The sequence below is a fragment of the Manis javanica genome, chromosome 6 (genome assembly GCF_040802235.1).
Source record: "Manis javanica isolate MJ-LG chromosome 6, MJ_LKY, whole genome shotgun sequence".
Taxonomy (NCBI): Eukaryota; Metazoa; Chordata; class Mammalia; order Pholidota; family Manidae; genus Manis; species Manis javanica.
The window spans coordinates 35,997,989-36,023,429 of NC_133161.1; the positions used below are offsets into that span (position 1 = coordinate 35,997,989).

The window sequence follows — 25,441 nt, forward strand, 5'->3', positions numbered from 1 at the left end:
ATGCAATTGTGAAAGGAATTGTTTTCCTGATTTTTTTATCTGTTAGTTCACCGTTAGTGTATAGGAATGCAACAGATTTCTGTGTATTAATTTTGTATCCTGCAAGTTTGCTGAATTCAAATATTGATCTAGTAGTTTTAGAGTGAATTCTTTAGGGTTTTTTATGTACAATACCATGTCATCTGCAAACAGTGATAGTTTAACTTCTTTGCCAATCAGGATGACTTTTATTTCTTTGTGTTGTGTAATTGCTGTGTCTAGGACCTCCAGAACTATTTTGAATAGAAGTGGAGAATGGGCATCCTTGACTTGTTCCTGATCTTAAAGGAAAGGCTTTCAGCTTCTTGCTGTTAAGTATGATGTTGGCTGTGGGCTGTCATATATGGCCTTTATTATGTTGAGTTACTTGCCCTCTATACCCATTTTGTTGAAAGTTTTTATCATGAATGGAGGTTGAATTTTGTCAGATGGCTTTTCAGCATATATGTAGAAGATCATGTGGTTTTTGTCCTTCTTTTGTTGATGTGGTGGATGATGTTGATGGATTTTCTAATATTGTACCATTCTTGCATCCCTGGAATAAATCCTATTTGATCATGGTGAATGATTTATTTGATATATTTTTGAATTCAGTTTGTTGAGTATTTTTGCATCTATGTTCATCAGGGATATTGTTCTGTAATTTTCCTTTTTTGTATCATCTTTGCCTGGTTTTGGTCTTAAGAGTGATGCTGGCCTCATATAATGAGTTTGGAAGTATTGTCTCCTATTTTACTTTTTGGAAAACTTTAAGGAGGATGGGTATTAGGTTTTCACTAAATGTTTGATAAAATTCAGAAGTGAACCCATCTGGTCCGGGAATTTTGTTCTTAGGTTGTTTTTTGATTACCAATTCAATTTTGTTGCTGGTAATATTCTGTTCAGATTTTCTGTTTCTCTCTGGGTCTGCCTTGAAAGGTTGTATTTTTCTAGAAAGTTGTCCATTTTTTCTAGGTTATCCAGTTTGTTAGCATATAATTTTTCATAGTATTCTCTAATAATTCTTTGTATTTCTTTGGAGTCCATAGTTTTCCTTACTCATTTCTGAATCTGTTTATGTATGTAGACTCTCTTTTTTTCTTGATAAGTCTGGCTAGGGGTTTTTCTATTTTGTTTATTTTCTTGAAGAACCAGCTCTTGCTTTAATTGATTCTTTGTAGTATTTCATTCTTCTTGATTTTATTTATTTCTGCTCTAATCTTTATAATGTCCCTCCTTCTACTGACTTTGGGCTTCATTTGTTCTTCTTTTTCTAGTGTCATTAATTATGAGTTTTGACTGTTCATATGGGATTGTTCGTCTTTCCTGAGGTAGGCCTCTATTGCAATATACTTTCCTGTTGGCAAAGCCTTTGCTGTGTCCCACAGATTCTGTGGTGTTGAATTATTGTTGTCATTTGTCTATATATATTGATTGATCTCTGTTTTTATTTGGTCATTGATCCATTCATTATTTAGGAGCACATTGTGAAGCTTCCATGTGTTTGCGGGGTTTTTCATTTTCATTGTATAATTTACTGCTAGTTTCATATATTTGTGGTCGAAGAAACTGCTTGGTACAATTTCAATCTTTTTTAATTCACCGAGGCTCTTTTTGTGGCCTAGTATATGATCTATTCTTGGAAATGTTCCATGTGCACTTGAGAAGAATGTTTATTCTACTGCTTTTTGGTGGAGTGTTCTGTAGAATTCTGTTAGATCCATCCATTCTAATGTGTTGTTCAGTTCCTCTGTCTCCTTACTTATTTTCTGTCTGGTTGATCTGTCCTTTGGAGTGAGTGGAGAGTTGAGATCTCCTAGAATGAATACATTGCATTCTAATTCCCCTTTTAATTCTGTTAGTATTTGTTTCACATATGTAGGTATTCCTGTGTCAGGTATGTAGATATTTATAATGGTTATATCCTTGTTGTATTGACCCCTTTATCATTATGTAATATTCTTCTTTGTCTTTTGTGACTTGCTTTGTTTTGAAGTCTACTTTGTCTGATACAAGTACTGCAACTCCTGCTTTTTTCCTCCCTATAAATTGCATGAAATACCTTTTTCCATCCTTTCACTTTTAGTCTGTGTATGTCTTTGGGTTTAAAGTGATTGTCTTGTAGGCAGCATATAGACAGGTCTTGTTTTTTATCCATTCAGTGACTATGTCTTTTGATTGGTGCATTCAGATCATTTACATTTAGAGTGATTATTGATAGGTATGTACTTATTGCCATTTCAGGCTTTAGATTCGTGGTTACCAAAGGTTCGAGGTTAACTTCCTTACTTACTATCTAAGAGTCTAACAACTAACTTAGTATGCTATTACAAACATAATCTAAAGGTTCTTTTTTCTCCTCTTTTTTTTTCTCCTCCCTTCTTTATATGTAGGTATCATATTCTGTAATCTTTGTCTATCCCTTGATTGACTTAGGGGGTAGTTGATTTAATTTTGCATTTGCTTAGTAATTATCTGTTCTACTTTCTTTACTGTGGTTTTATTACCTCTGGTAATAGTTATTAAACCTTAGGAACACTTCCATCTCTAGCAGTCCCTCCAAAATATACTGTAGAGACAATTTGTCATGGTCACCATTTTTAACACAGATTAAATTTTAAGTAAGGTATCACCAGTTGCTTAGCTCTGATTTGGGGGAGTTGGGGGTGAGGGGATGGTCAGAAAATTATTGGAAGAACAGTGGCAATAATTTGCTGGCACATCCTCCAAAGACAAACTCCCAACAAAATGTATACCAAGGTGACAAAATGTAGCAATTTAATATATGATTATCACTAATAACTAATTTAAAGGCCAGGATTGGATAACAAACAATAATAGGTTTTAGAGTTAGAATTATGACAAGTTAGTAGTGTCAACTGCCCCTTTAAACCATCCCTTTCCAAGCTTATGAAAGGATAAAAGCATCTACTTAAACCACTTAATCACTAAGATATTAATTCAACTAAAGCAGAAGGAGGAGGAGTTTTACTCTGCTTAGGATCAAGAAAGTCATGAAAGAATTTCCTTATAGTAAGAAAAAGCTTGATAATCCCTTCCAAAATCACAACTTATTTTGAATGCAAAATGCTGAAGTTACAAGGGAACAAGACCAACTCAATTCTGAAAGGTGACAAACCTCTCTGAGCAGAGGTTGGGACACCTGAACTATTTCACCTTTGACAAAGCATGGGAGGAAAAGTCAAGTAGGAACTGAAATTTTACAGACTTCTTAAAGGCTAAGTCTCTGGGAGCCCTAGACACAAAGGGGTCCAAATATTTTCCACAGGTTTCCTCCAAATTCTCAGGAGAACACTGGATATAGGACAAAGAATATGAACAAAAGCCTTTTGACGGCAAGCAGGCACAATCTCCCCACACCCAAATGCTGAGGGAGGACACAGGAATGCAGAGAAGTATAATACTATTTCTTGAGTTCTTTCTGAGTGTACAGTAGTGTCCTGGGTATAAAAGTTGGATGTAAAGACAGGTTTGGAAAACCCTAAACATGCAGTGGGTCAGTAAGTCATACAATGCATTTTTTTAGAACATTCTAGAAAGTTACACCCATGTATTTTGGTGTTAAAAGATTTAAATATTAAAAATAAATAAATAAAATATTTAAGATACTTAACATTTATGGGAATGAAAGTTTGTCTTTTTAAAAGATGGAATAGGTTTGGCCACAACCTGATGGAATGATAGGGAAAAAAGATGGATGGAGGAGATTAACAGTAATCACCTTGACAGTTCTGCTCCCCTGACCTGTTCAGGGACCAGTAAAGGTCCAGAGTGCATTTACTTTTTGCTTACATGCTAGGATTATGAATGATTCTCTCAAGAAAAGGGATAAAAACATGAGCCTTCTGGCATCCTACAGGAGTTGTAACCTTGAAGAAGAATCAATCCTGGATAAATTTAGGTTTATTTTTTTTAAAATTTTATTTAGGATTTTAAAAGAAAGGTTTTCAGCCATCAATAAAAGTTCAGGGTTAAAAATGAAACAGCAGATGGTCAATAAAATGGAGGCTTAAAAGAAAAGTCATAAAAATGAGTATTTTCATTAGTTAGATGCAGAAAAGGGTCTGTACTGTTGATACAAATGACTCACAAAGTACTAGCTCTCATCCGAAGTGACTTGTGTACAACACCAGGAGCCAGACTGTCAAATGGCAAAGACCCTAACACACACGGAACACTGAGGAGCCTTTCTCTTTAAGAGCATGAACATTCCCAGCCTGTAAGTACAAGCACTGGAGAGGCTGCGCTGGCATTCCCTTGTGGCACTGACGTCAAGGCACGGAGAATGGTAGGGACATCAGCTCTCACTGGTGATACAAAAGAGAGACCAAAGAAGTTGTGTGTGCTACCCACCTCCTGTTCTCCAGCCCCAGCATCACCCAAAGGGGTAAATGAGTTGAAAATAACATACAGAAGGTTTCATGTTTGTTTTGTCTTTTAGTGAAAACAGGTAACTTGGACACTCCAATTAGCTAAATAAAACAAATGTCATTTATTCTGCAAAGATTTCCCAAAGGTTAACTAAAAGTTTGGTATTACACTGGGCACTGAAACCTATTTCTTTTTTGGTCAGAATCTTCAATTCAGAATAGGTTTACCTCTTTCTTAACTGCTGAGTAAACAATTTTCAGTAAATTACCTAATCAATACAACTTTTGAGTGTCTACATGGTAGCTGATGACTAAAGTTAATCCTCCACAGATGACAATTCTTCCTAAATCACCACAACCATTTAAATTACGCTAAATGTCCTTATCTTCCAAAAGGATTTCCAAAGATTCCTTTGCCTCTAGCACCATTCTAGAAGCTCACCTCAAATATCACCTTTTCCAAAAATACTTCCTTTCCCCTTCAGAACAGCCATGAGGTTTTGGAGAATAGCCTTCCAAGAAGAGCAAATAGCAAGTGCAAGTGCAAGTGCAAATAACAGGCAATGCTGGAAAAAGCTTTTCCACGCTGGCCTGTGTCTGGGGAACACATATGGCAACATGATACGATGATACTGGACATAGCGAGCAAAGTAGAGAGAGGGCAGGAGAAACATGCCCCAGACCCTTTGAGACCTTGTTAAGGAGTCTGGGTTTTCATTCTAAATACATTTGCAAGTGTTAGAGAATTCTAATTACTGGAGTTATAGGAACTGAATGAGTAATTATATAAATTATTGAAATGGTCTTCAAGTGGTTTCAAACCCAGGAAGGATAAAAAATAATACATCTTCAGATAGTAAGTATGGTATTTTCATTTTAATCTCACTCAGAGTTACGATGAGATTAAGAGAAAATATGAGGCCTGTTTTTCCTATTAAACCTTTTACTCTACTGATGCAACATTTAATATGAATGAAAGCATAAGATGCTTATAAATTTCCACTAATTTAAGGATTAGTGGACAAGTTTGATTAATAAGGTAAAATGGCGACCACCTTCAGAAGAGAATCTGCATGCACCTTTTTTAGAAGCCCTTTGACCAGGGGACATGAAAAATGCTACCTTTTTCCCAAAGAATTCCCTTTTAAGTATCAAAAAATGCTAGCTATTCCTGGGAAAGACTAACTAGTTTGCCAGAATCTGATGATAATATATGTACAACAAAACACATCTCTACATTTAGAGGTAGGAATAACTGCATTAAAACAAGGATTATCAATGATATAATACAGTTTGATTTATTAAAATAAATCAATAAAGTCCACCATTCTCAGAATTTCATAAGAGTTGATGAAGGTAACTTTGACACTATCAAAGATCTTAATAAATATACGGGGAAAGTCATGTCAATGAGTAAAGAAAGACAGTGAAGAAATTTCTTAACTGGATGATGATAGATTCCCACAAACATGAGATTCAATCTGACTAAGATCTCACCTTCTTGAAAGACATGAGTACCTCCCACCCTTCCTGAAACCACGATGACACAGGCAACAGCCATCTTCTTGCTGCACAGGATAGAATGACAGGAATTTTCTTTTACTTTGAGTCGTACTGATGTGGCTTCTGAAGAGTAGGAAGAGACAGCATAGACAGAAACTCTAAAAAATTTACATGGACTAGATCTTCATGATGAAGAATATAGTAACAACAACAGAGCAAATGCAAGGGTCAGACAAGGGGCACTGGAGAACCCAGTTCCTATTCACACTGACCATGTAAGGCAGCCCAGCCTAGATGAGGAGCAAGGCTTTTAAAAACTGAAAGGTGGAGGGAGGAGCCAAGATGGCAGCATGAGTAGGACAGTGGAAATCAATTTCCAAAAACATATATATTTTTGAAAATACAACAAAGACAACTATTCCTAAAAGAGAGATCAGAAGATACAGGACAACAGCCAGGCTACATCCACACCTGTGAGAACCCAGCGCCTTGCGAAGGGGGTAAGATACAAGCTGCAGCCCGGCAGGACCCACGGCCCCGCACCCCGGCTCCCGGCGGGTGGAGAGAAGTCAGCAAGGAGGGCTAGGGAGCCCAGGACTGCTAAACACCCAGCCCCAGCCATCTGGACTGGAGCACAGACACACAGTGCATGTGTGGGGTGCTGTACACTAGGGAAACAGGACAGTAAGACCTATGAATGGGTCCCTGCAGCCAGTGCCCCTGGGACAAAGAAAAGCGAGTGCTTTTTGAAAGTCTTAAAGGGTCAGGGACCCCACAGCTGGATGGCAGCATTCCAGCACAATCTGCTCAGCAGCTGGGAACCTGGGGAACTCCGGGCACCTTAAACCCCTGGGCGGCAGCGCAGCTCCGAGGCCCCTCACGGCAATAAACAGCCTCCTGCCAGTTCCCACTCAGACACAGCCCCACCATAGCGGAGCAGCAGCCTGACAGCAGCCATGTCCACAGCAACTGTACGCGGAGCTTCCTTCACAGTGGCCGGGTAAGAATCAGAAAACCCGTCTGTGTGTACTTCCCCAGTACAAGCCGCTAGAGGTTGCTGTTCTCCCAGGAGAGGAAGGCCACAAACTAGCAAGAAGGGACATTCTGCCAGCTGACAGGTGCCAACTACCCACAACTCTCTATTGCCATGAAAAGGCAGGAGAATTGGATACAGACCAGATTAACCCAGACAGTCTTCCCTGAAAAGGAATCTGGGGAGACAGACCTATCCAATCTTCCTGAAAAAAAATTTAAAATTAAAGTCATAACCATGATGATGGACTTGCAGAGAAATATACAAGAGCTAAGGAGGGAGAATACAGAAATAAAACAATCTCTGGAAGGATTTATAAGCAGAATTGATCAGATGGAAGAGGCCACTGATGGATTAGAAACCAGAGAACAGGAATGCATAGAAGCTGATGCAGAGAGAGATAAAAGGATCTCCAGGAATGAAACAATATTAAGAGAACTCTGTGACCAATCCAAAAGGAACAATATCCGCATTATAGGGGTACCAAAAGAAGAAGAGAGAGAAAAAGGGATAGAAAGTGTCTTTGAAGAAATAATTGCTGAAAACTTCCCCAAACTGGGGGTGGAAATAATTGATCAGACCACGGAGGTACACAGAACTCCCAACAGAAAGGACCCAAGGAGGACAACACCAAGACACATAATAATTAAAATGGCAAGGATAAAGGACAAGGACAGAGTATTAAAGGCAGCCAGAGAAGGAAAAAGGTCACCTACAAAGGAAAACCCATCAGGCTATCATCAGACTTCTCAACAGAAACCTTACAGGCCAGAAGAGAATGGCATGATATATTTAATGCAATGAAACAGAAGGGCCTTGAACCAAGAATACTGTATCCAGCACGACTATCATTTAAATGTGAAGGAGGGATTAAACAATTCCCAGACAAGCAAAAGTTGAGGGAATTTGCCTCCCACAAATCACCAATACAGGGTATTTTAGAGGGACTGCTCTAGATGGGAGCACTCCTAGGGCTAAATAGATGTCACCAGAGAAAATAAAATCACAGCAAAGAAAGCGGACCAACCAAATACTAACTAAAGGCAAAAAATAAAATAAACTATTCACAAAAACAGTCAAAGGAAACACAAAAGAGCATATACACACAAAACAACACCTAACATACAAAGAATGGAGGAGGAGGAATAAGAAGGGAGAGAAATAAAGAATCATCAGACTGTGTTTATAATAGCTCAATAAGTGAGTTAAGTTAGACAGAAAGATCCTAAAGAAGCCAACCTTGAACCTTTGGTAACCATGAATCTAAAGCCTGCAATGGCAATAAGTACACATCTTTCAATAATCAACCTAAATGTAAATGGACTGAATGCACCAATCAAAAGACACAGAGTAATAGAATGGATAAAAAAGCAAGACCCATCTATATGCTGCTTACAAGAGACTCACCTCAAACCCAAAGACATGCACAGACTAAAGGTCAAGGGATGGAAAAAGATATTTCATGCAAACAACAGGGAGAAAAAAGCAGGGGTTGCAGTACTAGTATTAGACAAAATAAACTTCAAAACAAAGAAAGTAACAAGAGATAAAGAAGGACATTACATAATGATAAAGGGCTCAGTCCAACAAGAGGATATAACCATTCTAAATATATATGCACCCAATACAGGAGCACCAGCTTATGTGAAACAAATACTAACAGAATTAAAGGAGGAAACAGAATGCAATGCACTAATTTTAGGAGGCTTCAACACACCACTCACTCCAAAGGATAGATCCACCAGACAGAGAGTAAGTAAGGACAAAGAGGCACTGAAAAACACACTAGAACAGAAGGACCTAATAGACATGTATAGAACTCTACATCCAAAAGCAACAGAATACACATTCTTCTCAGGTGCACATGGAACATTCTCCAGAATAGACCACATACTGAACACAAAAATAGCCTCAGTAAATTCAAAAAGACTGAAATCCTACCAACCAACTTTTCAGATCACGAAGGTATAAACCTAGAAATAAATTCTACAGAGAAAGTAAAAAGGCCCACAAACACATGGAGGCTTAACAACATGCTCCTAAATAATCAATGGATCAACGAACAAATCAAAATGGAGATCCAGCAATATATGGAAACAAATGACAACAACAACACAAAGCCCCAACTTCTGTGGGACGCAGCGAAAGCAGTCCTAAGAGGAAAGTATACAGCAATCCAGGCATATTTAAAGAAGGAAGAACAATCCCAAATGAATAGTCTAAAGACAAGATTATCAAAATTGGAAAAAGAAGAACAAATGAGGCCTAAAGTCAGCAGAAGGAGGGACATAATAAAGATCAGAGAAGAAATAAATAAAATTGAGAAGAATAAAACAGTAGAAAAAAATCAATGAAACCAAGAGCTGGTTCTTTGAGAAAATAAATAAAATAGATATGACCTTACCCAGACTTAAAAAAAGAAAAAGAGAATCTACACACATCAACAGAATCAGAAATGAGAAAGGAGAAATTATGACAGACCCCACAGAAATACAAAGAATTATTAGAGAATACTATGAAAACCTGTATGCTAACAAGCTGGAAAACCTAGAAGAAATGGACAACTTCCTAGAAAAATACAACCTTCCAAAACTGACCAAGGAAGAAACAGAAAATCTAAACAGACTAATTACCAGCAATGAAATTGAATCAGTAATCAAAAAACTACCCAAGCACAAAACCCTTGGGCCAGATGGATTTACCTCGGAATTTTATCAGACATACAGGGAAGATATAATATCCATTCTCCTTAAAGTTTTCCAAAAAATAGAAAAGGAGGGAATACTCCCAAACTCATTCTATGAAGTCAACATCACCCTAATACTAAAACCAGGCAAAGACCACACCTAAAAAGAAAATTAAAGACCAATATCCCTGATTAACGTATATGCAAAAATACTCAATAAAACATTAGCAAACCGAATTCAAAAATACATCAAAAGGATCATACACCATGATCAAGTGGGATTCATCCCAGAGATGCAAGGATGGTACAACATTCAAAAATCCATCAACATCATCCACCACATCAACAAAAAGGACAAAAACCACATGATCATCTCCATAGATGCTGAAAAAGCATTCAACAAAATTCAACATCCATTCATGATAGAAACTCTCAACAAAATGGGCATAGAGGGCAAGTACCTCATCATAATAAAGGCAATATATGATAAACCCACAGCCAGCATCATACTGAACAGCGAGAAGCTGAAAGCTTTTCCTCTGAGATCAGGTACAAGACAGGGATGCCCACTCTCCCCACTGTTATTCAACATAGTACTGGAGGTCCTAACCACGGCAATTAGAGAAAACAAAGAAATACAAGGCATCCAGATTGGTAAAGAAGAAGTCAAACTGTCACTATTTGCACATGACATGATATTGTACATAAAAAACCCTAAAGACTCCACTCCAAAACTAGAATTAATATCGGAATTCAGCAAAGTTGCAGCATACAAAATTAACACACAGAAATCTGTGGCTTTCCTATACACTAACAATGAACTAATACAAAGAGAAATCAGGAAAACAACTCCATTCACAATTGCATCAAAAAGTATAAAATACCTAGGAAAAAAACCTAACCAAGGAAGTGAAAGACCTATACCCTGAAATCTATAAGACACTCTTAAGAGAAGTTAAAGAGGACACTAACAAATGGAAACTCATCCCATGCTCTTGGCTAGGAAGAATTAATATCATCAAAATGGCCATCCTGCCCAAAGCAATATACAGATTCAATGCAATCCCTATCAAATTACCAACAGCATTCTTCAATGACCTGGAACAAACAGTTCAAAAATTCATATGGAAACACCGAAGACTCCAAATAGCCAAAGCAGTCCTGAGAAGGAAGAATAAAGTGGGGGAATCTCACTCCCCAACTTCAAGCTCTACTACAAAGCTACAGTAATCAAGACAATTTGGTACTGGCACAAGAACAGAACAATAAACCAATGAAATAGACTAGAGAGCCCAGATATAAACCCAACCATGTATGGTCAATTAATATATGATAAAGGAAGCATAGACATACAATGGGGAAATGACAGCCTCTTCAACAGCTGGTGTTGGCAAAACTGGACAGCTACATGTAAGAGAATGAAACTGGATTATTGTTTAACCCCATATACAAAAGAAAATTTGAAATGGATGAAAGACCTGAATGTAAGTTATGAAACCATAAACTCTTAGAAAAAAACAAAGGCAAAAATATGTTGGACATAACAATGAGTGACTTCTTCATGAACATACCTCCCTGGGCAAGGGAAACAATAGCAAAAATGAACAAGTGGGACTACATCAAGCTGAAAACCTTCTGTACAGCAAAGGACACCATCAATAGAACAGAAAGGTACCCTACAGTATGGGAGAATATATTCATAAATGACAGATCTGATAAAGGGTTGACATCCAAAATATTTAAAGAGATCACACACCTGAACAAACAAAAAGCAAATAATCCAATTAAAAAATGGGCAGAGGTGCTGAATAGACAGTTCTCCAAAGAAGGAATTCAGATGGCCAACAGACACATGAAAAGATGCTCCACATCCCTAGTCATCAGAGAAATGCAAAATAAAACCGCAATGAGATATCCCCTCATTGAAGAGAGGGAGAAGGTGTGGGAAGAAGAAAAGGGGCCTTGCGATTAGCATGTATAATGTGGGGGGGCACAGGGAGGGCTGTGCCACACAGAGAAGACAAGTAGTCATTTTACAGCATCTCACTATGCTGATGGACAGTGACTAATGGGGTATGTGGGGGGGACTTGGTGAAGGGGGGCATCTAGTAAAAATAATGTTCCTCATGTAATTGTAGAGTAAAGATACCAAAAAAAAAGAATGTATTAATATGCCTTAGTCAACTGCAACAGTAAAATGGCTAGTTTTAAAAGTAAAAAAACAAAACAAAACAAAAAACTGAAAGGTGGCTGAGGGAGATGGTAAAATACCCATTTTTATGCCATAAGCCACGGCATGGATCAGCAGATTACCTGTGTGTGAGGGAAGTATTTTTCCCAGATAAACTCAAGGTCAGATGTAGTCGTGCATTTCTCTAAATATAGAGGAAACTCTGAAAATAAACTATCTTAACTTTTTTAAAAGAAAATATAAGAAGCTTAGTCCCAAAGGAATAAGGAATTCCTATCTAACACTGACCTAAGGTAATAAATTAGATTTTCTTAAAAAAATAATTCTTAGCAATGGAAACAAAACCCTATTATTTATGTATGTATGTATTTATGCCATGTTCATCCATTTTTATTCATTCTAAGAAAGATCAATTTAGAAAATGTCACATTTGCTTAGAGGAGGAAGATGAAATTTGATAAAAGATCCTATACAATTGGAGACAAGAATAGTGCTTGGGGTTGTAAAGAAGAGTTTGAGTTGCTTTTCTTCTTATTTTAACATCATATATAACTAGGGCCTTAAGCATATCTCCTAACATCTTTGACCTTGTTTCTCTCCCTAAACAGAGGTAATCAGGTTTCCTCACTGCTACCACAGAGCCAATGTACATAAAAGATGCTATGTAAATTTTAAGATCTGTTTAAGGAATTCAAAGTGGTAAACTTAAAGATTCAGTTTGGTATTGTTTTAGACAGGGTTTACATTTACTTCCTAAATGAAAACATCAGTTAATCTGAAAGTTAAAATCACTCAATGTATTGTTGGACAACTGTGTCTGGGGAGGTCTCTCCCTGCACAACAGGGGGAAACCTCAACCTGGATGGGGTAACGTTCTTGACGCTGGTTCAGAGAAAGAATTCTTGAACAGGTCAGAGGAATGTAGGTAAGGAAGAAATTCATTAAAGTGAGAGTAGTAGTGAATGGCAGCAGAGAGCAAGGAAGAACAGAGGGAAGAAGGGCAGGTCATTGCTCAGCGTAAGGCAGATCCTTTGCCAACTCCTGGAGCCAGGGTCACCTGGCATCCAGTGCCTACTTGAATCTACACGGTATGGGAACTAAGTCCCTACCACCCTAGGATTTGGGGGAGCTGTGAAGCACTGGATGGAGTGAGTTTATGCTCTGAGAACTTCCCAAAGGCAAAGAAAGGAGATTTTCAGGCAGGTTACTAAGAACATGATCATATGTACAGCTGCAGTCTTGTCCGGGTTAACCCAAGGACACTTACAACCCCAAATCAGAGATCTTGGTAGCCGTTCCCTACTTGTCTGAAGTGGAACAGAGATAGTGAAGACTTGAGCTTAAGTCTAGAAAATAGAACAAAATAGCAAAGTAACAAAGACGCTTTCCACTGGAAGAATGCAGAGACGAAATGCAAAAAGTTGATCAGTGAGAAGACTTCATTTAAGGCAAGAAGTACAGACTCAAAGAAAGGGGAATGTGGGCAACCTCAGAGAGGAGGTGTGCTTACGGGCTTAGGATTCTGTGTTTTAAGGCTTTCAAGAATAGGGCAAAGGGTAGAGGTGGGTGGGGATGGGGAGATGGGGTAGGTTGGCTTGACATGTGATCTCATGATGTCTATCTCCGGTGAGAGATACTGTGTCATCATCCATAGTCTGTCCTCTAGATGTTCTGTAAGACAAATTTAACAGAAGGAATTTCTTGATCCTGTTCTTCTCCAAGGAAGTGGTTACCCTTAAGCAGTGGGGACATATCATTTAAAGACTACTTGCCCTGCCTTAAGATAGGGTTGGTTACTGTATGATTACCATAAAATATGTTAGGAATCTTACCTCCTAACTTTCTGGTTTAAAAATATCTTCTTAGCCTTCAGATGGAGTCCCTCTTGTTCTTATTCTACTACTAATATCATGGCATTTTTCATCATAGGCAGGAAAAATTACTCATGATGCTTGTCTCATGTCCCTGTTCTACCTCAAATGGTCATTCTAGCTAACCTGATCTCTGTTGCACTGTTAGTAATGTTACACTCAATGGGAACTATTATCTTATATTTGGGAAAGTTTTCTACAAGCAATTAGAGAACTTGGGCTACAAAGCAAGGAATTATTTAAGAAAGATTTAAATGCAAATTGACTTTTTATTTTTAAGTCACTGATATAAAATAATTTGATCATTTACTAAAAGTCTCTGTAATCTAAAAGAAAAATGGCTCCAGGAAGAAAAATCTTAGTGGGACATGTATAATTTCATTTTTTAATTGTGGGGGGAGATATGATATATGAAATAGCATCAAAAACAAACAAAAAAACCCACTTTCTCTCTATAGGATCAAATTGCTATATATGTTAAAATTTTCATAAATATTTATAGTTGTCATAGATGTCCTCTCAAGCTGACATATATAATAGTAATTAAAAAAAAATTCCATGCAGTTAAAGGGATGTTCCCTTCATCCCAATTTAATTAAAAGTTATATCTTGCTACTGAGAGCTTATGGATGCCACATATCTTCACCTGTGGGCAAATGGAAAAATTAGCAGTGAGAAGTATAACCCAGTGATCAAAGATGTCTGCCTCAGCCATTTAACATCTCTTTTAAAATTTAGGGAGATTTGCCTATATAGTTTTATAGCAATACCATGTCAATATTTCAGAATTAAATTTAATACTTTATAAATAAGGTTCAGAGAAGATACAGAGGTGAATATGACAGTCCCAACCCTTAAAAGACATCTAATCCAGGAAGGAAGGTGGATTTTAAACAACTAACTATAATTCAAAAGCCAAATAAAATAGTGATATTAATAGAGCTCAGAAGAGGCTGTTCATCCTGACAGGTAGCATCTGCAGCATTTAGGCAATGTCTTCGGGGGTATGTGGTTTACACTGGTGGACACGTGGAACTAGCATTCACCGTTGTTGAAGCAGAGTCCTGAAATTGCTTAACATACTAGAGTAAATGTGAGGCAAGTAGTGTTTTCACTAGAGTGCAATCTCTACAAGGGCAGGTACTGGCTTCTTTCTTTCATTGTTATATCAATATCATTTAGAACAATATATAGCACAAGATAAGTATTTATTAAATAAATGAACTATACCCTATGTTACTGAAAGAATGGGGAAAGGCACTGGAAATGTAGGTTGAGCCTAGAAAAGCTTAAAATATATAGATGAATTTGAAAAGATATACGCACTCTTATCTTCATTGCAGCATTATTTACAATATAGGAACAACCAAATTGCCCGTTGATAGATGAATAGATGAAGAAGATGTGGTACTTATATATAACAGAGTATTACTCAGTCATAAAAAAGAATGAAATCCTGCCATGTGCAACAATAGGAATGAATCTAGAGAGTATTATGCTAAGTGAAATAATTGAAGACAAATACCATATGATTTCATTTATATGTGGAATCTAAAAAATAAAACAAACAAAACTCATAAACATGAAACAGAAATAGACTCATAAACACAGAGAATAAATTGGGTTACCACAGAGGAAGGAGGTTAAAGACATGGGTGAAATAGGATAAAGAGGGACAGACTTCCAATTATAAAATAAATAAGTCTCAGGCATAAAAAGTACAGCAAAGGAAATATATCAATAACATTGTAATATATTTGTGTGTTGACAGTAACTACACTTATAGTGTTGAACATTTTGTTATGTATACAATTGTTAAATAACTATGTTGTATAACTGAAACCAATATAATATTTAAAAAATGTAAAAGTCTAGAAAATATCTAGTGAAATGTTAAAAGAAAAAGAAAACTTGATAACAAAGACTGCTGTAAGATTTAGAAGAGAATAAAATGATCTGCTATGTTTTAATAGTAAAATTGTGAAGGCAATGTCCACAGGCAAGGTAAGATAAAGGGTACTAGGAATGCAAGCAAGGGTATGGATATGGGATTCAGAGATAGAACTGACAGGATCTGACAAATGACTTAAGTATGGGGATGAGGAAAAGGAATGAGTTAGATGATTCTAGAAATTTCCAAACTGAGTGACCAAAAGAATGGTGGTATCATTATGTAAGAAAAGGTAAACAAGCACACTGTAAATTTTGGTAGAGAAAAACTTAAGTCCAGTTTTAGGTACTTTAAACTTAAGCAAAGTGTTGACTAGAAACCCATAAGGAAAAGTTCAACATAAGGGAAATTAGAATTGGGGTTCAGAGGTAAGCCAGGATGAAAGCTGGAGATGAACTCCATCAATAGATATTTACTCTGATTGCCTACTGAGTACCAGCACCAAAACCTAAACATTTAGCATAGCAGCAGGTATGAGAGTAGATACCCTGGTTGGGGAACAAGACTTTGGGAAATTTACACGTAGCCACCGGAGAGAAAAGAGGGTAAAGAGCCACTGAAGGAGATTAAGGGAGAATGAAGAGACCAAGGGAAAAGTTGTAAAGAAGAAAGTTAAAGGGAGGAAGGTGTACAAGCTATTCAAACACTCAAGAATCTTTCCAAATTCTGTAGTTCCCTTCAGGGTGCAGAAGAAAATTCAAGGAAGTGTCAAGTAGGAATCAGGCTTTTCACAAAGAAAACTGAGAATACATGTAAATCTCACAAATGTCACAAGGAACCAGTAAGGTCTAGAAGAAAATGGAAAGTTGAATTATGTTTCTAGTCTTAATTCTGCTATGTTAACTGTAGTGGATCATTTAGATTCTATATGCATCAGCCATTTACAGAGAAATAGGAATATTTTAAAAAAAGGGAGTTGGGGAAAAATATCTACACCAACTTAGCAGTATATCTACAACAACTTAGCAATATGGTGAGTGCTGCTGAAGGATATTTAAATATGAGACATAATTCCTGCCGTCAAAGTTACATGGTCATGTAGAAGCAAGGACAAATTATACATAGGAACTTAAACTGAATAATTTAGAGCTCTAAATGAGAGTAAATATGAAAGAATGATACATACATAAGTTATCATTACTGCAAAGTAGGAAAGCAAATGCCACACTACTTACTCTAGTTTGAGGGTCCTCCCTCATGGACTTGAATTGAAATTCTGACATTGAACTGAGTTTATACAAACATAGACTGGATGATACATGCATTACCATAAAGCAATTAATTGATTTAAACTACATTTTCTGGAATCTAGACTGAAACTCTGATTAATGAAGAGAAATTGTTTGATAAAACACAATTATTAGCAAATAAGGAAAAAAACAGTCAAGCCATAGTACGTGACTTTGCAACCCTTTGTGTGTATGATTCTCCTAGGATGAGTTATTACAGGGAGACCAAGGGCATAAATATCTTGAAGATTTCCCAATACATGATAACAAAGCACCTTTAAGGAGTGGTATACCAGTTCATACTCTTAAAGGAAGCTGAATAATTGCTTTTTGTTTAACATTCTTAGCACTATTTTTTCAATTTTGTATAATTTTTTCAATTTTGTTAACTTGACAGAAAAAAAAGGCATATTCTTCCTTTTGTTCAAAGTTGTTTCATTTGATCATTTGGACTTCTTTCTAGAAATGCCTGTTACTGATTTACAGAGCTTGCTACATATATAAAAGAGAGACATCTTGTCATCATTACCAACTCCCAAAGAAAGATCACCCACACTAACCTCAAGCTTCCACACTATTAGAGCATAAAATTATGCTGAAATGGCTGACTACAAATTCAACCTGTCTTCTGGCTATTCGGTGTATATTTTCTTTTTGCTGATCCTCTCGCCATAATTCCCACTGGCAGCCTATTGTAAACCTCCTCTGCTTTCCCTAAACTTTCATCTTAGTCTGAATTCCCTCTCTACACAGACCTGTCAGACAATGAACATACAGGACAGAGCAATTCCCAGGGCCTAGAATAAGAGCACAGGCAAGTGGGAAACTACTAACCAGGCATAGAATGGCTTAAAAAGGCATGTATCAGGCATATTAGGTTTAGTCCCAGCTCTCCTCATTCACTATGTGGTCCTGGGCAAATTAAACTTTCCTCATCAACTGAACAGCATTTAACAGCTACCACACAGGGTTGCTATGAAGCAAGGACCTAATGCAAAGCATGGCATATGGCTGGCACTCAGTATTGTTAACATCTTACCAGATGACTAAATTGCTCTGTTCTTTGCCAGGATTTATCAGCTTTAATGGATTTTTATACAGTTTCATATATCATCTTTTCTTTATTTCTCTCTCATGGGGACTGAAAAGACATCATTGGGTCCTTATCACTACAAAGTCGATGTTTTTGGCACTGAAGGATTCCCACAATTTTTCTCCACCTTACCTCTTCAAAAAATCTTTCTACTTCAGCCAGACTAGACTAAAAATTAACTTTCCTGAATGTACGTTGAACATTTAGATCCGTATACCTTCTCCCTTCCTTTTCTACAATTCTCCAACCACCCAAATCCATCTCATTGTTAAGACACAGTACTACTGTTATTTGTACTATGGGCGACATTTATTGGGTACTTTCTATGTGGCAGATACCATTCTAAGCACATTACATGATTATCTCACTTAACCTTCACAAGCTCTAAAAGATATCTCCAGTACCAAGAACACATATTTACCTTTTTTCTGTAGACTGTATATTCTTTTATGACATGAACCACGTCTTGTACTTCCCGTGATAATCTAGTTAATCAGCAATCCAATGAATATGCACATTATGTATGAACTGACTGCAATTTCATCATATTTTCTTTTAAGCTGCTATAATGCTCACTTTCATTAAATCTATCACTCTGTTAGTCTATGAAGTTGGCAAAAAGGTGTGATGCTGTGATTTATAATAAGAAATATATATCTGGTCTTTGTCCCTGTTTTTGGCACATAGCTCCTAAAATCCTTTGAAATTCCTAAGTGCTCAGAACTTTAAGTGTTTTTTGTTATGTTAATGAGGTAACTTTTTGGAAAGCACAGAGCTAAAGGCTGGTTGCCAGGGAGCCAACCATGTGATTAGACTAGGGCTGGACCTGTCAGCTCCACGCTTCTAGAGGAGATAGTGACCGAGTCCAGGTACCAATGGTCAATGATTTAGTCAATCATGTCTAAGGAATGAAGCCTCCATAGGGCCCCAAAAGGACAGGTTTCAGAGAACTTCCAGGTTGATGAACCAGAACACATCCATGTGCTATCTTGCCCGGCCCCAAACTCTACAGGGATTGAGGCTCCTTTGTTAGGGACTTCATCCCATGTATCACTTCATCTGGTTGTTGATTCACATTCTTTAATATCTTTTGAAATAAACTGGTAATCTAGTTTGTAAACTGGTTTCCTAAGTTCTGTGAGCCGCTGTAGAAAATTAATGGAACCCTGGGAGGGGGAGTCATGGGAACCTCTTATTTATAGCCAGTTGGTTAGAAGAGGGGTAACAACTTGGACTTGTGATTGACATATGAAGTGGAGTGCAGTTTTGTGGACTGAGCCTTGAACCCCATGGAATCTGATACTATCTCTGGGTAGTGTCAGAACTGAGTTGAATTGTTGGCCACTCACCTGGTGTCGGAGAATTGCTTGATGATGTGACAGAAAAACCCACATGTTGGAATTGGGTGTCAGAAGCTTCTAAAATTGTACAGATATAAAATTTCTAGGGCCTGAGTCTATCTGCAGACACAGAGTAAGGATTCTGTGTACTGGATAACAGCAATGCCTGAAGTTGTAGGGTTTGAGTTCTTATAAAGAAATCCTTGGGGGTACTAGGATTATGACAGGATGCTCAGTCCTCGTTAAGGCCCCTGTGAGCAAGAATGAAAAAACTCATGGGAATAAAAAATCATGAATAAGTACAAGCAAACAAAATCCATAAAATATGACAATAAATTCATCCTTGTTTTGCAGATTTCTTAAGACTCTGTAACAGGGAAAGGTGAGACTCAGGAAGCCCTTTTTCTTTACTGGGTTTGTTACTGCAGGAAAAGCATAATTTTTCTTATGTATATACCAACATCAACAATATCACATCTCCTTATGGGAGAAATAATCGCTTGGGATGTTCACAAAATATAAGGTGCTTCAGGGGACTTTTAAAAATAACGTGACTATGGTACACAGAATTTATCTTCCTTCTAGATGTCTTGAGAATTCAGCAGAAACATTGAAATCACAGATCTCTCTCATGAGGCATCTAGCCAAGCCCAAAGGTACAAGGAACACTTACAAGTAAACAAGACATTTTCAAGTAGTAGTTGAGATTGGGTCACAAACAATAGAAAACTGCATACTTTTAAACAAAATTAATAAATTCAAAAACTTAACCAGTTTCTGTTCAATTTATGAAAATGAACATTTTCACACTTGTATATGCTGTTACCTTTTTTCAAACTAAAGATGCTCAGATTTTCAAATTAGCTTGCTTATGGTTAAGGCTAAAAATGAGAAAGGCTACTATGATAAAACCAAATGCTTAATACACAGAGGGGAATAAAAGAGGTGCTAGTGCACAACACATTCCAGAGAAGAGGAGAAAAAGTTAATCAATTCAGCTCAATTTTAGCCAAGGGCATTTTTCCACGACTGCTGAACCCTAGCATGTGTCAGGCAGCTAAAATTACACTAAAATTTGTAAGCTCTGCTGTTATTTTAGAAATAATCCAGGAAGCAAAACCAAGCCCAAAATTCTTTCTGCATTTTAAACAAGAAATGCTTTAATCTTTAATTAAGTGTACATTTTTTTAAAGATCTGTATGTATTGTCTCCTCTTTTGTGTATTTGAAAATTTTCAGAATAAAAACAAAGAATGACAAAAATGGTTTTGTATGCATTCCCAACACACTGTTCATCCTTTAAAATAATTCTTACCAGTCTCTGTTTCTGAAGTTCTTCTCTAAGTATTCTATCTTCAGGTAAAACATCACATAACAGAAAATAATTGTCTTGTTCCTCTGTTGAGAGATTAGGAAAATAAATGAGAAATAGTATTTATCATTTTTTTCCAGAAGGATTTCTTCTGGTAAATACTTCTCTTTCAGCTTTATTGAAGTTAGACAACATAAATACAGCAATTTAATTTTAGCTATCATGAAAGTGAGATAATCCTAATTTAAGAAAGCAGTATTATTCCTTTGAATTTTTGGGTTGTAGGAAAAAGACGGTAGCCAAGATGTACACTTACCAAGTGGAGCTGTGGAATTGATTCTTATCACACTACAAAAGTCTGTAATGGGCTGTTCAGTGAACCTTTTCCTCCAATATAAAATGTACCTTAGAATAAAAAAAAAAAGGATGATGAGAAAACTCAATACACTATTTTAGAATGATGGGATTTTATAAGAATATTTAATTATCCCAAAGCAACAAATCAAATGTTGATGGAAAACCACTAGAAAATGTGTAAGCAGTAAGGCAGTAGAGCATTGCAGAAATATGAAATAAATATTTAATGATATGAAATTATCCTGTTAAAGGCATGGAAATGATTAAACTTTACTATCCCCAAATTCAATGAACAGACATATGGGAAAGTTGAAATGAGTTATTTTTATGTGATAATGAAATTTTTCTGAAATCACACCTCAGTTTATCTGAATTTAAAATACAACAAGGATTAAATAGGCTTTATTACATATTTTCCAATAAAATGAAAGTTGGTTGGTATCTTTTACATCAAAAGAATAGAGGTCATAATAATAATGCAATGAGGAGTCAGTGTAAATTCATTATCTACAGAGTAAGGTAGAAAACCTTCACACAACCATACTCTATCTGAAATGAAGCAAATTTTGCATTTGGAGAATAGTCAAGCTTACAATTCTTGTATCTAATGAGCAGAGTTAGAAGCACACTGGGTAAATTTAAATCAAAGCCTAACACCCAGACCTGCACTATCTGAAGAAAGAGAGAGTAAGATGACGGGATTCAACAAGCTGTTAAATTATCTAGAAAGATTTATATTGGCAATTGCAATCTCATTTATCAAATGGTACCAAGAAGAAAATGTGGTCTTCTTCATGGCAAGAAAGAAACTGGAAATGTTGACTCTATAGTTGACAATTTACCAGGCTACACGGCTGATAGATGAAAAAAGAACTTACAGCAAGAACCAAAATCTGTGAAAGAGATGAGACTCAGAAACAGAAGAAATAGATGAAGTGTACAAAAAGAATAGAAATTTGGACATTTTAAGTGGGTTGATATACCAGTGTTTTGCACAAATAACAGGTCCACAACAAATGTTTTAAAGAGGTAGAAGAGCATGTGAAGATTCCTGTAAGGTTCTCTAAGTAGCCTCCAAGTCCCAATATTTTGTCTCTTTTTTATTCTTACCTCCCCTTTTCTTAATATTAATTTTCCAATTCTATGGTGCTCTATAAAAAGGGCAGTCATACATTAGGAAAAAAATATCTGCTGGGAGGTCTGAGAGAAAGAGAGAATTGTGACATGAGCTAATATAAAACTTAAATATATATGAATAACACAGTATAGAATATATAAGTAAAAAAGTAAAAGAATATATAAAAATAGAACGATACATTTTAGTTCTTTTTCTCGTGTACAGTCACAGTCACCCTGGGCAGGTAAGTAAGGGGAGAAATTTTTCCTTATAGAATAGTGCTAGGCCTTCTCTTAGGAGATCTGAACGTGATGTATCTTAGACTACAGCTAAGTCTCAAGCCATAAAAGCTATAAATGATGTACCGTGACTCTAAATGATGGCTATGACCGTATGCCTAGCTCACTGGCTTCCATAGTAGAAGTATCAGAAACATAAGGCAAGTGCCTATCAGAGCCATCAAAGTATACAGAAAAGAGGGAAAGTACTTACAAAAGGCTGAAACATTATTTCCTTGGCACCCTGGGCCAGCCTCCACTCCTCAGTATGTTACACAGGTACTCTTAGTCTCTCTCCTCTTTTCTATACCCCACTAGTTGCTTTCTTTTCTCCCCGGAAGAGAGAGAAAAGGGCAGAAGTAAAAGGCAAGAGAAGACTTAAGAGAGTAAAAATGACATTCCCAGCCACTTCTCTTATTCTCTCCTCAGCATATTTTCTATTACAAAGGGGTGACAGGGATGAATGAAAATAGGAGAACCCATACTATAGACGGTAGGGATAGAAGATGGAGTGCCATCCAAATGGAAACACACAGACTTCTATCTCGTGACCAAATCCATACAGCAGGAATTTATACAGGTGCTGGGATAACTGACTTAAAACAACAATGAAGACTATGGACAAACCCTCATAACTGATGTTTTAATAACTGACTAGCAGCCCAGCAGGCAGTAGTGAATGGAGGAGCAGGCACTTCGCATTCAGATATATGAACCTGAATTTAAAGTTTTTGGCCTTTGTGAAACTCAGTTTACTCATCTGGAAACTGAATTGCTGATAAATAAACAGGATAATACATGTAAAGCAGTGTCTAACATCCTGGGTGTTCAATACATGGTAGTTATTGTTATAATAAGTAACTTATTTAAGATTAAAATAGTGAATAATTTATATTTATACTACAGAAATACTGGTCCAAAAAATTAACAAAAACAATGATATTTCATCAAACATTTAATGAGTAAGTCAAAATAGGTATATTAGTAGTGCCAGAAGACACGTATAGGTGGCCAAGGTGGTGGCAGCATAAAGTGATGGTGATGATCAGGATGGCAGTCATTAGTGGCTCCTATTACTGAGACCTTACTTGCTTAAGGTCATATAATTAGAATGTCAGAATTGGCTCCAAATCCAAACTCAAATCTTCTACAACACAGTGCCTCTAGTGTCATGTGAGGACCAATCTATACAAGAACTGCAGAAAAGGGAAGGCACAGGAAGAAGTCTCTAGAGTTATAGTTGTAATAGATACTTGAAACATTTTTTTCCCTTAGATACCAAGGATAATGCATTTTAACAAGGCAAAACTGAGCTACAAAAATGAAATCTGAAGGAAGAGGGAATGTCTTTCTTCCCCAAAAAGCATAATACAACCTAATAGTAGTCCTTGGTCTTGAATTGCTCCTAACATCCTGCCTAAGTATTGAAAGTTGACACCAACTGTTTGGGGTTGTTGAACTGGAACTGCTTGACTATGCAGGATGTGTAAATAAGTACCCTTATGGAGGTAACAATGTCCTGATTCCAACAATCAATGGCTCTTAGTCTCCAAGAACTTCCATGTTTGGGTACTGTCTCCTTGACCTTTGAAGAGAAGTTTCACATCAGGTACTTATTTTGTATCAGAGTTTACTTCAATGTGGTAGGCACAAAGAAAGTGATTATTAACATCAACTGCCTTAAAAGCATGGGAGATTCTGTCTGGCAGAACCTCAGATGCCCTCCTCAAATACTAAGAGAGAGATTCCCATGGGATGAAGGGAAAGAAGACTGCTATAGTCTTCTATAGACTATTAAAGACAGCTTGGCAGTGTTTACATTGGTTAAAAGTTATTTTATTGCTTGATGAACAAGTAGTCATGAATTTTGGAAAGGGTGTTTTTCAGATACTGTCTCTAGGAACATCTCTGAGCTGTTGTTAGGTAGCTTCTTAATGAAGGTGGATAAAGCAGGCAATAGGTCAGTCCGATAGGCACAAGTTGTGATTTGAGTGTTCTCTTCCTGTCCAAAGATTGGGCGACAACATCCAAAAAAATATTATTTTACAAAAGCAAAATATGACCATAAATTACCATACAACTTAGATATATAAAATTATATTATCATGTCTTGTTGTATTGTATATAAAATAGATCTGAATTCAACATACATTTGACATCTAAATTTAAGATGTATCCTAAACATTATAGTTTATATAATTGATTTGGAAGTATAAACTAGTTATAATTAGAATTAAGATGTGTCAATATATACATTTGCCTGTGGTTGGTGAAGTATTCAGATAAATCGTACTCAATTGAGAGATAGTTTAAAGGTAGCAGATCTTTAATACATGCTTCCTGGGGCTTCTTTTCCTACCACTAAAACATATTTTTCAATGTTAAGGTATTATTTAGAACTTCCCTTCATTTTTTCCTTCTTCTCTAGTTTATTTAAAGCTTCAATTGCAGCTACTCAATATATAAAGGCAACCAAGAAATAATATGTGGTGTGATCTCTTACTAAATCATGTCATACTTTATTAAAAGCTAAGAGTAATTACTGGATTGTGAGCAAATGATTTTTTTCTTTTTAAAGAACTTCAATCATGTTTCACAGAACTGTCTCACAAAAAATCCTTGTAGTAATATCTTGCCTGCCCAGTCCCCCACTGTAACTTATATGCTTAATGACAGAGGCATAAAGATTTGAGATATGGTTGTTAATTAAACAGCACTGAGTGAGTGGCATTTAATATAGAAAGGGATAAGAATTAAGGAGTTAACATTTATCTTCCTGAAAAATGTGAACTATTGAATAAAGCTAGCAAATAGCTCTGTATAAATATGTTAAATAGCTCAAAGGAAATATTTTTATTATTATTTTTGTTTTATTCCCTCTGAGAAAGTTTTACTGTTACTTTGTTCCAATAAAGAAAATATCAAATATATTTAACATGAAAATTTATAACACATTCTTGTAAATAACAAGTCCATCTCATTTTTATTTATCATCTTTAATATTTATTGTACTTGGAAGCAACAGCTCCTTTCTGAGAACTTTTATATATACATATGAGAATTTTTTAACCT

The 25,441-nt window shown here is 36.5% G+C and overlaps 1 protein-coding gene across 2 annotated transcripts in view; it reads right to left on the reverse strand.

Moving 5' to 3' along the window:
• ZNF277 (zinc finger protein 277) overlaps positions 1-25,441 on the reverse strand; it is a 129,804-nt gene that overhangs the window by 45,606 nt on the left and 58,757 nt on the right. For both annotated transcript variants that reach the window (XM_073238583.1, XM_073238582.1), the window contains exons 3-4: positions 20,934-21,022; positions 20,621-20,703 (exon numbers count right to left, since the gene is read on the reverse strand). In XM_073238583.1, the coding sequence (XP_073094684.1) occupies positions 20,621-20,703; positions 20,934-21,022 (172 nt within the window). The remainder of the gene's footprint in view (positions 1-20,620; positions 20,704-20,933; positions 21,023-25,441) is intronic.